At 40.0% G+C, this 14032-nt stretch overlaps 1 protein-coding gene across 1 annotated transcript in view; it reads left to right on the top strand.

Annotated features, from left to right (window-relative positions):
• The first annotated feature begins 164 nt into the window (after positions 1 to 164).
• Positions 165 to 14032, top strand: part of LOC129712662 (uncharacterized) — an 83044-nt gene continuing 69176 nt past the window's right edge. Inside the window, exons 1-2 of the mRNA XM_055661268.1 lie at positions 165 to 871; positions 12211 to 12355. Of these exons, the coding sequence (XP_055517243.1) occupies positions 814 to 871; positions 12211 to 12355 (203 nt within the window). The 5' untranslated portion in view covers positions 165 to 813. The remainder of the gene's footprint in view (positions 872 to 12210; positions 12356 to 14032) is intronic.

Genomic DNA, 14032 nt, shown 5'->3' with positions numbered 1-14032 from the left:
GCACGTTAAACAGGCCCCTTCTCTAGCTGTTTTTAAGTCACTCCTGACGACATATCTATTCTCCATGGCCTTTGTAGACCAGTAAGGTCGAATTATTTATTTACTTTATTTGCTTGGTTTTGCTGCGTGGCTCTTACTCGTGTTTTATGTCTTTTAATTTATTGTATGGATTTTCGTGTGTAATTTATGCGCCTCGTGTTAGCTGTATGTTCTGTTGTTCTGCCTGTTTTATGATGTCTTGCTTATTTTCTTTTTCTGTACAGCACTTTGGTCAACTTTGGTTGTTTTTTAAGGTGCTTAACAAATAAAGTTATTATTATTATTATTCAGTCACACACCAAAGGAGATGATTCAATAACTGTCATGTTACAACCTCCACATCTATGAATGTTAGCCTACCTGCATGAATTTATCCAATTTGTTTGAATACTCTGTGAGTTTGATAATACATTTCTCGGCTTGTTTGACGGTTGTAGTTGACAAAGGAAAACCTTGCTATGAAAGACCTGCCTAAGTTCTCATCGGCCTTGAAATTACATTGAGAACAGACATGCTTTAACAACATTCTGAAATTAGCATATTTATTATGAAAGAGAAGATGGTCAAAAATATTGTGAGGAATTTAAGATAAATGCATTATGTACACAACATGGTGTCATTCCATCCACAAGGCAATTCACATCAGAGCACATGTACATTGAAAGAAGATTTAATAGAGGTTACGTTTCGTGGTTGGTGCGTGCATGGAGATAGTTGAACTGAGGATATTTTTTATTTGCTCGTTTTCAATTCCAGGAAGCCAATGAAGATGTAATGCGTTCGAAAAGTTATCCGAACCAGGTTGAATCATCGTTGTCTGTTCTACAAAATTGTAAGTATACTCTGGTTACTGCAGTCAATTTTCTACCAAGTTTCTCTAAATAACCACAGTTATAGTTTCTCTAAATAACCATAGCCTCAACACCAGTCCCTTTCACATACCACTCATACCTTTCCAACCAGATAAATAGCTGTTTATATCTACATTGTTTGCTGTTAACCAGACAATCTTCTATTCCATACCGATATGTTGCTTTCTACAGTATCTTCTCTTGCATGCTCTTTTTGTTTCTTGAATCTACATTGTGTTTACTTGTCTCCTACTATTTTTTACTCTTCCCCACTCTGTGCTCTCTTGTGTCTATTGATACTAATTAAGGCAAGGGTTCCCAACCTGGGGTAAATTTCACCTACCCAGGGGTAAATTTGTTGATTCTAGATTTGTACAAATTTTTTCTCATTGACACTGTGGTTCTGGTATACCGGTATTTGTTCATCATTAGTTGTCCATAAATAAGTGAAATAACATTGGTATGTGCTAATAAAGTTGTCCGGTGTAAACGGGACGAAAAAGGTTGGGAACCCCTGAATGAAGGTATTAATTTTGGTTTTACACAGCTGGCATAATATTGTTCTGTGGCTTGGTTGTCATAATGATGTGGTCTCTATGAAAGCAATTGTCACAAGATGTTCATTTCAAATGGTTTCAACTACAGGGATGAAAGACTTTAAGTACCATTATGTAATTATCTGATGTTTTGTAATACAGTAAACCCCCCCTTATATTGGATCATAGGGGGGAGGGTGAAAGAGCTAATAGTCAAGTCTAATAGTCAAATCTTAAATAGAGTCGTTCTTCTACAAAAGCATGGTCTAGTAAAACAAAAGTATGGCTCGGTCTTACAAAATTAAGCCTGAATGATCAGATTCAATTTTAATTGTAAATTATATGGAACACAATATGGAGGACAGGTTGTCTTTTCAATAAAGACATTAACATGGCAGCCTGCGTAATAACGTGCTTCTTTTCAAGGCCATAAAGTAGCCAAGATTGCAAAAAATAGCTGACGCTCCAGGGATAAGTAATAACTTGTTATTTGATTAGCTTGATTTGGACCCAGCTTTCTTATATTCTGAAAGGCTGCAGAATCTTTCAGTCATGCCATATTCAGACTTGGTAGGAGTGTTTTACTGATAAGAAAAATGTATAATTGTGCTAACTGGCCTTTGTTCTGTGAGTGGGAGCCCGAGAAGCACTGAGCAACATTTGTGCTCATTGTAGATCGCCACTCCCGTCTGACGAATCAATTAAAGATTGCCATGGTTTTACCTTTAAGAGTTTTTGTTGCTATTTACTTTTAAGAAACAAACTTTGACATTTGGCTGTAGTTGGCAGGGACCTGCAACAGATGACTGAGTAAGAGGGTGCAGTTGACCGGGATCTGAAGGGGAGAAAACTGAGCTCTAGTTGGACCCTTTGAGTCTGGCCTCCCGAAGAAGCTCCTGGTAAAAAAAAATAAGGTCCCTCAGTCTGAGGTTGCCCTGGTTCCAGACAAGATCCTTAGAAGCAGATAGTGAAGGTAAGACCACTTGTATAAAGGATTGGCTTGTGTATTGGAAATGAGTAAAGGATTGGCTTGTGTATTGGAAATGAATTAAGGATTGTGCCCGGCAGACTAAAGAGGTTTTGTCACAATTAAAGGATTGGACACGGGAAACTACACAGTTTTTGTCACTGAGTGTATTGGAAAGTCAAGGTGTCTTGAAAAGAAGTGTATTGAAAAGACAATGTGTCTTGAGGAGACAGTGTTTTGAAAAAACTTGTAAATTTGCTACCAAAGAGAGTAGCCGGATTGGGATTTATAGACTTCAAAGGTTTGTTACAAATAAAGGATTGGGTTTAACAGGCTGAAAAAGTTTGTTACAATTTGTGTACTAAGTTGTGTACTATGAAGTGATTTGGAGATTGGATAAACATGGAAATAATTTGGATAAGAGCGAGGGAAAGACAGCTGTACAACACATGTTTTATTTGAATCCTCAAAACAACAAGGATTATAGAATATTGAATTATACATTGATCAAATGTTTGAGTAATGTGTCTTGAATAGTAGGAGGCATATGAAATGTGGAGACTATTGAAGTCAGAGAGAGAGAGAGAGAGAGAGAGAGAGGGAAAGGCAGAAAAGAAGTAGGTGGAGTCACGAGATAGTAGTTGGATGGATTATGCTTGTAAAAGAGAAATGGAATTGTGGAATAAAGACAGAACTAGTAACAGAATGGAAAGTACTTCAGACGGAATGCCAGTGGGCAGAGGAATAGGAGATAAGGGCTAAGGCAGAGAAAGAAAGCGCTGATATGAGTTCAGAGAACAAAACAGGTACCAGTAAGTCTTCTCGAGGTCCTTCGAGCAAAGATCTTATCGAGGCCCTCTCGAGACGCTATGTCTGGCAATGGCGACCCTGTCTGTAGAAGAAGGGGGAGGTGGCCAATCACAATCTGGATCACTGTCCAATCACAGCTCAGATCACTCCCATTTTGAACATTAGCACGCCCACCATTACATTAAACTACTATCTTTGTTCATTTTAAATTCTCACTCCAACAAAGAAGATGACTTTTGTAAACTTCCCAGTCCTAGTTCACAAATTCTGCAAATTGGTTCCCATAGAAACAAAGATTCTTTTAAACAGAACGGCTTTTGTCAGATAAGGGAGGGGAATGTAAAATTAATACAGAGAGATGTCTCTAATGTTTTGCACGATTTTGTTGGAAACAAGGGGGTTGCGCCACTTTGGTTAATTCTCGGATAAATTTGTGTAATTGATGTATATTTTTTCTGTTTTTTGTATTATTTTTCTTTCAATGTTTGAAGGGTAGTATGTGTTCAAAACCAAAACTAAAAGCTCTCTAAAAAGGTATTTAAAAAAGTTATTTCAAGTTGTCACCCATCCAAGTTCTGGCTCTTATCTGATTACTCGAATCTCCATGTTCTTTCGAGTTGTTACTCATCCAAGTTCTGTTTCTTATCTAACTCAAGTGCTCAGTGTTATTTTCAAGACTATGCTACCAAGATACTAGCAGCTTCATTTTCCTGTGTTCAGGATTTCACTATGCCTTTTTAATTTCTCCCAAAGCCTATCGGGATGCTTGACATCCAGTGCCAGGCTATATTCATACCCCTTTTGATGAAATGGTCCATGTCAGATGAAATAGGATGTCATTGAATGAGTTTGCAATCAATGAAAATTAATTGTTTATTCTTTGTTTTCTCGTAACTTTAATTTTTTTCCCCCTATTTCTTACCTTTTGAATCGAGTTCAAATAGAGACCTGAATTCCACGATGACCATGTGGCATTCAGGTAGATGTGTTAGATGAGATTGGAGATGCCTTTATCTCAGAACAAAATCTGTTAATTTGAAATTGTAAATTTTGGGAGATAGATTGGAACAATTGGGAATATTTTTAAATTGTTTTTTTAATAATGATCTATTTTTAAAGGGTCTGCCTTATAGGTAGTTAATTAGTGATCTCACATCCCCCACAACCAGTAGAATTCTGGATTAGTGGAGGGAATGAATAGGACACTAAAGAGTGTGGAAGTTAGTTATGACCTACAGGCCCACAGCAATTAATTAATTGCATACAACAGCAAATAAGCACAACCTTGTCAGTCTTGCATTCACAGGGGTTGAAAATGCAGAAGCCACTGCCAGTTGAACACAGACACCGTACATACTACTGGGATCGGACAAAATTGGGACTGTGTTGGAGGGGACTGTATCAGGTGCTACTCCGACACCAACTGCCGTGAAGATTGAAGATTACCCCCATTGGAGACATCTGATCAGATTGATTGTAAATGGAGGAGAACCAAGAAAGGACGATGGGGCTATTGATCCTAATTTTTATCCTGAGGTTGGCCCAGATGGGTTGGGCTTCGGGAAACAATTGCTGCACCAAGACGTCCTGAATAAGGCTGACAACTGTCGTTATGTTTATAACACTGACCAAGATGGATCCATTACCACAGGTTCTTGAAGTAACCAGAAAAAGGTGGCAGCATATCCCAGAGCTACAGACCGAGCTGAAACAGATGAGAAATGTGCTCATCAGGGCCCAGTCTGAAAATGACCATCTCGCTTCCATCACACAGCAGCTGAAGGAGAGCAATCAGGTTGTGGAGTTGAAAAGCCTTGATTTTGGAGTGCAACTCAGTTACAGAACTGGATTGAGGTAAATCCCAGCCCGGATCAAAATGAGTAGCTGAGTTGGGATGGATCAGACAGCCAGTTGGCACTGATGGAGAAGGAAGAAGAATGCTGGTTTCACACGCTGATGGACAACTTGGGAGAAAGAATGACTCGCTTGTGAAAAGAAACTACATTTGTGATGAATGTGGACAGACTTTCAAACAGCGGAAACAACTGTCAGTTCACCAAATGCGCCATACTGGAGCAAAACCTTTGCAGTGTGAAGTTTGTGGTTTCCAGTGCAGGCAAAGAGCATCCTTGAAATACCATATGACCAAGCACAAGGCAGAACTTGAATTTGCTTGTGACCAATGTGAGTAGCGGTTCGGGAAGGCTCACAATTTGAATGTTCAGATGTCCATGGTTCATCCCTTGACCTAGAATACAGATAAAAACAAACCTATTGAAACTGAATCAAGTCAGCTAGGTTTGGAAACATTAATTAAACAGGAACCCAGTTAATAGTTATTCAACAGCTAAATGATGAGTCTAAAGGATCTTGCACCCTTTTTCAATGTCAGCAAGACACAACGGATTAACATGAATAAAGGCAATCAAGCCAGGCTCACCTAAAATAGGTAGAGCAAAGGAAAGGTTATTGTGGAGAACATAGTTCTGAGCATTATAGCACACCAGTTCCAGAGACAAAGTCCAATGTCTGCAATGGGGTAGAGGTGCCTCAGGCAGAATACTAGCAATTGGAAGGACTGTTCAGAACACTGATAACAGAGGGGAAGAAGCTAGTTGGTGTTGTGGTGAGGCAGGATTCAAGTTTGCCACAGTTACATCCTGGACATGCATTCAAATCGCAGTGTTGTTTTGAATGAGGGACAGTGCCCATCCAGTAGAAATAAGGACTCAATGGAGGAAGTTCTGGATGGTTCAATAACCCTTTCACCTCGGAATGGAACAGTAACTGAAAATGGTGAGGGTGATAATGTTGCAAAGCATCAACCTGTCCCAGTGTTAGCAGACTTTCAGCCTTGTACATACAGTGGAGCCACGGTCAGTGGATGTGGACAACTGGGAATCCCCATTGAAGAAGGATATGTTCTTGCGCTCAGATCCTGAATATACAGAATGCTCTTGGGAAAAAGTTCAGGTACTAGATGTAATTCAACCATTAAATGTGAAAAAAAAAACAGCTAACTGCAATGAAACATCTTGTTCTATAAGAAATTATGTTGTGGATGGATTGGAGTCCAGTGATATTTCTGAAATGTATTTAGAAACATAGAAACATAGAAATTAGGTACAGGAGTAGGCCATTCGGCCCTTCAAGCCTGCACCGCCATTCAATATGATCATGGCTGATCATCCAACTCAGTATCCCGTACCTACCTTCTCTCCATACCCCCTGATCCCCTTAGCCACAAGGGCCACATCTAACTCCCTCTTAAATATAGCCAATGAACTGGCCTCAACTACCCTCTGTGGCAGAGAGTTCCAGAGATTCACCACTCTCTGTGTGAAAAAAGTTCTTCTCGTCAAGTGAAGATGACAGAGAAACAAAAGTTAAGAATGGCTCTTCAGATGAGTCTTTTCAACCATATTGGAAGAAGAAGAGTAAGTTACCAGTTAAGAAGTGCAATATTAAAGATGTGAAGAAACAATCTATAACAAAAACGTGGCCGGAAACCTAAGTCAAACTTGGAAAGGGAAGGTTTCCCCACCGTGTATTGATGCCAGTATAAGGGTTGCTGTGCTGTTTACAGTTGACGGACTTAAGAAACATATAAAAGTGCAGCATGAAGACTGCGTGAAAGACCTTGCCCCCACCCAGGAGGTAACAAGGTGTTTCTGATTGATCGCTACCAGCAGCGCCATGTAAAGCTGATCCATACAATGAAAGAACATCTTTACAGATCAGAAGGAAGTGCAAAGCCTTTGGTCACAACTTTGGGAAGACAAACCACATTTGATCAACAATCATGAAGCATTTTGAGCTCTATCGTATGACCAAGGGTCTAGAGAGAGAGAGAGAGAAGCTGAACATTTTGAAACACATGGAGCTCTTGAAAGAGATTATGCATAACCCTATCCAGGAAGACAATGACTCAGACCTGGTAGGTAATCGGTGTGATGACAATCAGGACATTGATGAGGATTGCAATTATGGCATTTCTGATGAGAAGGACAATTGCTGTTTTGTTCCCAACCCTGACCAGATCGATGCCGATGGTGACAGCAGAGAAGACAACTACAAGAACGACTTTGACAACAACATCCCAGATATCTATGATATGAGCCCCGAGAACAGCGCCATCATTGAGACTGACCTGAGGAAGTTCCAAAGGGGACGATGCAGATTGTTCCTAACTGGGTAGTGCACAACAAGGGCGGGGAGTTATTGCAGACCGCCAACTCTGACCCTGGCCTTGCTGTTGGATTTGAGGAGTTCAACACCATCAACTTCAGTGGCACCTTCTACATCAACACAGACCACAATCTACACTGGTTTTGTCTTTGGCTTGCAGTCCAGCAGCCGCTTCCACGTGGTGATGTGGAAGCAGGCCACCTAAACCTACTGGGAGGTGAAGCTGTCCAAACCCACGGATACGCTTGCGTCTAGACCAAGGTGATAAACCCCACCACAGTATGAGAGGGGGGGAGAACCTCACCTGTGCAATGATCTACGAAGAGACTGGCAACACCCTCAGACAGGTGCGAACTTTATGGCACAACCCCAATAAAGGCTGAAAGGATTACACCGCCTACAGGTGGCACCTGATCCATTGACCCTAAACAAGCTTCATCAGGATGGTTGTCAATGAAGAGAGTGAGAACTGGTTGCCATACCATTGATGGACTTTGGGCTAGTATTGAACTGGTAGCTATACCTTTGGTTTGATGGACTTTGGGGTACTGTGATATATTATGGCTCTATCATTCTGCTACTCATTGCTCTAATGCTTGCTGCCATTGTGTGTACCTACAAAGGACTGTGAATGTTATCACATTTGATAAAAAGGAGGGAATGAAAGAGCTAGTAGTCAAATCTAAAATGGAGTTGTTCTTCTACAAAAGCATGGCCGAGGAAAACAAAAGAATGATGATGCCAAGTCTGAATGACATTGTAAATTATATGGAACACAATATGGAGGGCAGGTTGTCTTTTCAATAAAGACATTAAGATGGCAGCCTGTGTAATAACGTGCTTCTTTTCAAGGCCATAAAGTAGCCAAGATTGAAAAAAAATCGTTGATGCTCCAGAGATAAGTAATAACTTGTTATTGGATGAGCTTGATTTGGACCCAGCTTTCTTATATTCTGAAAGGCTACAGAATCTTTCAGTCATGCCATATTCAGACTTGGTAGGTGTGCATTATTGATAAGAAAAATGTATAATTGTGCTAACTGTCCTTTGATCTGTGAATGGGAGCCCAAGAAGCATTGAGCAACATTTGTTCTCATTGTAGATCACCATTCCCGTCTGACAAATCAATTAAAGATTTGTGGTTTTACCTTTAACAGTTTTTGTTGCTATCTGCTTTTAAGAAACGAACTTTGACAGAGGGGAATGATGTCTGTTATTACCAATAACGATATAATGGATTACGGTATTATAATTGTATGTAGTTGAAACAAAGAACTGAATGTGATAGTTAATATACAGAAGGACACAGAGTGCTGGAGTAACTCAGTGGGTCATGCAGCATCGCTGGAGAACATAAATAGTTGAAGTGGGACCCTTCTTCAGACTCATTCAGTCTGCTGAATTACTTTAGCACTTCGTGTCATTTCACCTTAAAACGAGGGCCGATGCCACCAGTCTGCACAAGCAAGCCTTTCTTCACCGGTTGAAGCGGCTGTTGTTGCTACTCCCGTTGTAAATACCAACATTACGCGTCTAGTCTCAGTGGGGCTCCCTCACCTCTTGCCTGACGCTTTGTCTATTAATGGCTGAATAGTTTGTGCTGTTATCTGTTATAGAACATCAGTTAAGTATTTTTAACAAGTATACTAAGTTACTAATATGGAGAAAAAAAGTTACGCATCTTTTAATATTTTGTGGAATTGGAAGAAGTTCTTCATTAAACCTCCAGAGGTCGTAGCAGTATTATAAATAGTTCAACTGCTAACAATGCAGTCACCATTTTTATTAGATTTGTACCACAGTCAATAGTCATTTTTCAGAAGTTTCAGTGTACATCTGAATAAATGCCTTAAACATTACATTTGTGGATTTTATGCTATCTGCTTGCCCAACCACCCTTTGCAGGTCCGTCTGACATTTTTTTTAGAACTAAAAATACGAAGCTATGTATTTGAAGGTGAGCTTAATCCATTTCTGGGTGACTTGGTACTCACAGGACCCTTGGCATTTATGGTTGCATTTTAAATTGTTGTCTTTCCTTTCCACCCCTCTCACCCGCAAAGTATTGTCAATGATAGTGTTCTGGCCAAATGTTCTCCAGTAAAACTTGTAGTTTTGAAAAAATGACAATTCTTATTTATTCACAGAGCAACCAGCTTTTACTAATCTTGTTTCTCTTGAGACTCTGGTGTTTAAAGGGCAAGCTTTCAACCCGCATTATGTGTTCTCACTGAGGTCTGTTGCCCCCCCCCCCCCCCCCATGACTGAAATGCAGCCAAATTTGTTTATGTCTGTTTATTTTTTTTACATATATATTCCATTTTGGGACATATGACAATAAAAAAACTCTTGACTTTATGTGTCTGCCTGGATTGATTTCCCTGTGGAGGCCAAAGTCACAGCTATTTTCTACTTCCAAACAGGATAATACCAGGTTGAATGACATATCTTACAGTTTGCTGCTCACTACTGCATCAAGGAGTGCACCTAGACTCTTAAAGTCGAGTTTATTGCTCAAATGCAAGTACATTGAGATAAAGTACAATGAAAATCTTGCTTACAGCAGCACCACAGGAACAGTGCTTAGCGAAGATACAAAAAACATAAATAGCACATAAATTCTACAAGACAATGAGAGGAAAAAGGCTGCAAATAACAAGACATTAGTGAAGAATTATGTAATTAGAAAACAAGTTCATGATAGTGCAAGAGATTGTCCATTTTGTTCTGTTGCTGATGGAGGATGAGGATTGCTCAGGTTGGTTTAAGAATCTGATATTTGCGTCTCAGTAGCTGTTCCTGAACCATGATTCTGTAGTTTCCGCCAATTGGTAGCAGCGAGAAGGGAGTATGGCCCCTTGGAGGGGAAGAAACATGATTGCTGGATAGTTCAGGATAATTTTTGCAGTACATTTGTGGAAATGTGTTAGAGTATTCAGTGACATGCCTTACCTCTTCAAACTTCTAAGAATGTAGAGGTGCTGGCATGCTTTTTTAACAATTGCATCTATGTGCTGGGCTAAGGACAGGTCATTGGAGACGTTAAATGCTGTTAACTCCACTGCCAACACACCAATGAAAACTGGCACATGACTTACCCTTTCTGAAGTCAACGGTTAGTTCCTTGGTCTTGATGATGCTCAGTGAGAAGTTGTTGTTTGGTTCCACTCAACCCAGTGTTTTATTTCTCTCTGGGATGCTGACTCATCACCACCCATGATTTGGCCAACTAGTTGTCTAGTTGATAGTTTTATAAAGTGATTTTGTACAGTGCACACAGTGCCTTTTGGCCCACCCATTTATACTAATCCCACTTGCGTGCTTTAATTTAAATTCCCTATTTGTCTTGCTCATTAAAGTATCTGTATGGATGATGTTTAACTGTTGCTACTGTTCCTGCCTCCACCACTAATTATGACAGCTCATTCTGGGTCAGCTCAAACCTGCCAATCCAGTTAATGTTCTTGTTAACCTTTTCTGCAGCCTCTCTAGCTAAATCACATCTTCCCTGTAGTGTGGCGACCAGAACTTCACAATTCACATTCCAAGTGTAGTCCAACTAATACTTTGTACAAAGTCATAGGTTGAATCTATTTCCCAGTGTGAAAACGTCAAAGACTAGAGGGAATACGTTTAACGTCAAAGGGGAAAAGTTCAACTAAGATGTGAGGGAAATATTTTTTATGCAGAGTTATGGGTGCCTGGAATGTGAGGCAAGGCCTGAAGGATGAAGCGTGCAAGAGGCTTTTAGACAGACATATGGTTATGAAAAAGTTCACTTAAAAAGACAAAATATAAATTCTTAAGACCATACAAAGCTTTAATTTAACGTCTGACGGGTGTGGACTGAGAGACTCAGAGGCAACAGTTTCACGTCTGAATCTCCAGCAGCACACACAAAGAAATACCAGAACACGCGAGTTTATATACGTACTGAAATAAAATCAAATGCATGATGTAATGTACAAAAACCATCATCCACCTCCAAATATGGAGTTGTTTTTCACTCTTTGCCAAAAGCCAGTCACCCCAATGGAATCCTCTGGGCCCCTTCTTATCTGATTAACCTCTTCAACTTACATAAAAAACCTTTCAAGAGAGCTGCGAACTTTTCACTTTAAGTTAAAAAAAACCCTTGTCACAATGGAAGTTGTCCAAATCCCATCATGCATTACAATTGACCTTTTACAACAGGAAAGCTTAAATATGACAACAATCAATTAATAACTAAATCTTTCAGATATACAGGAAATAGATAACCTGGTGGCGGTGGAGATTTGTTTAATTTAGCATCCCATTCTGCACCGGCATTGCATGCCAAAGGACCTGTTCCTGTTCCCCCCTGCCAAATGCCCCTTTACCTGCAAACAGGGTTTTTCAGTTCACATTTTGGGAGTTCCTCCTCTTGTCAATGCAGCCCAGTACATGGCACAGGGAGCAATCCTGAGATTACAATAATTGTGGTTCTGCGTTTTAACCTTCTGGATGTCACCAGGTTATTCATTTTTCAGGCGATCTCTTTCTTGCCTGTCGTTGGTACAACTACTGACCATGACCTATGGTTGCTCCCCACATCACTTTACATAATGTTAAGAATTTTTCAGCCAAATATATTAAGAGACAATGTACATAGCGTATTATATTTAGTAGATACCAGATCAGCTATTATCTTTCTGAATGGTCAGACTGGTTTAAGGGGCAAGTAGCCTCCACCCGTGTTCAATTAATATTTCTTCATGCAGGAATTCGAAACAGTTTTCAATGTTTGTGGTCATATTTCACTTATACTCTTTTAATTATTTTATTATGTTGTCTGCAGATAGCACTTGTGAAGACTTAGATTATGACTTTACACGTGATCATAATAGTCCATCAATAAAAGTTGGAAATGGACAAGTGAAGCAACTTTCTCGGTTGACTGACTTGAACATCAAGACCAAATGGACACGGAGGAAAGGATTAAGGTAGCATATACATTTACAAGTACTTATTCTTAAAAAAAAAAAAAATTAAATTGATGCTGAAATAGTTTGTTTTGCACGGCTTTGGCTGATTCTTGAATTTTCCAAAGATATCTATTTAAGAATGTAATTAAAAAAATGAAGACAGAGCTTATTTTATTTGTGAGGTATTTTGAAATAATTTCAAGATGATTGTACTAGTATTTAAAGAATGCATGTTAATATGTGGAATGATCTGTGCATATGTAAATGAAAGTTCAAACATGTGCTCAAAGAACACTGTGGAAGATCAATATATCTTGAGGCAACCAGCACCGTTCTACGTTTAAAGACAATCCTGGTTACTGCCAAGCCCGAATCCTCATTTTCTTTTCCATTGACACTTGCCTAGTCCCAACCTCTGGAACTTTTGAGTTTCCAGACATTGCAGCAAGTTATTAACCTTAGCACACCCCAGAGCTGCTGTGATGCAAGCACTTGAACCTCTGCCATTCTTGCTGAATTACTGTGTCCGGTTTTGTGCCTTAGGAACTATAAACATGCTTACAACTACTAGACATTTCTTTCTTGTGACCTGGAGATATCACACACTTTAATTCTCAAGGCATTGTCAATGTAAAAGAAATTGAAGTTGCAATTGGAGGTAAAGAATCCTTATTTTGTGGATGCGAGGAGGAGTATAGCAGGCTGAGGGGTAACCTTTAGAGATTTATAAAATCATGAGGGGCATGGATATCATGAATGGTCACAGTCTTTGTCCAGCTTTGGGGAATTTAAAACTAGATAGAGTGTGTAGGTTTAAGGTAAGAGGGAAAGATTTCAAGGGTACCTGAGAGGCAACATTTTCATACAGATGATGGTCAGAATGATCTGCCAGAGAAAGTTGTAAAGGAGTGAATAGGTACATGGGTGGAAATGGTTGAGAGGGATACAGGCCAGATAATAATAATAATAACGAATACGTTGATTGGCCAAGTATTCACATACAAGGAATTTGCCTTGGTGCTCCGCGTGCAAGTGACAACATGACATACAGTTAGGAATGACACATAAAACATTAAACATTAATAATAAAACATCATTGATTAAACGTGCAATAGCAGAGCAAAAGGAGGCTACAGATTTTTGGTTATTGAGTAGAGCTACTACTCGTGGAAAAAAGCTGTTTTTATGTCTGGCTTTGACAGTCTGGAGTCGCCTTCCAGAGGGAAGCGATTCAAAGAGTTTGTGGCCAGGGTGAGAGGGGTCAGAGATGATCTTACCTGCTCGCTTCCTGGCCCTTGCAGTGTACAGTTCGTCAATGGATGGAAGGTTGCAGCCAATAACCTTCTCAGCTGATCGGACGATTCGCTGCAGCCTCCGGATGTCGTGGTTGGTGGCTGAGCCAAACCAGACCATAATGGAGAAGGTGAGGACAGACTCTACGGTGGCCGTTTAGAATTGGACCATCATTGCCTGTGGCAGATTGTGCTTCCTCAGCTGCCGCAGGAAGTACATCCTCTGTTGTTCCTTTTTGACTGTGGAGTCAATGATGGCCCCCCATTTAAGGTCCTTGGAAATGATGGTTCCAAGTAACTTAAATGGCTCCACAGATGTGACTGAGGTGCTGTTGATGGTGAGGGGAGGTGGAGCTCTCCTGAAGTCTACAAGCAATGCAAATGTATGCAAATGAGACCAGTT

The sequence above is a fragment of the Leucoraja erinacea genome, chromosome 33, assembly GCF_028641065.1.
Source record: "Leucoraja erinacea ecotype New England chromosome 33, Leri_hhj_1, whole genome shotgun sequence".
In the NCBI taxonomy this organism is placed as follows: domain Eukaryota; kingdom Metazoa; phylum Chordata; class Chondrichthyes; order Rajiformes; family Rajidae; genus Leucoraja; species Leucoraja erinaceus.
Note: the sequence above shows the minus strand (reverse complement) of the source record. Positions and strands in the feature narration are given on the sequence as shown.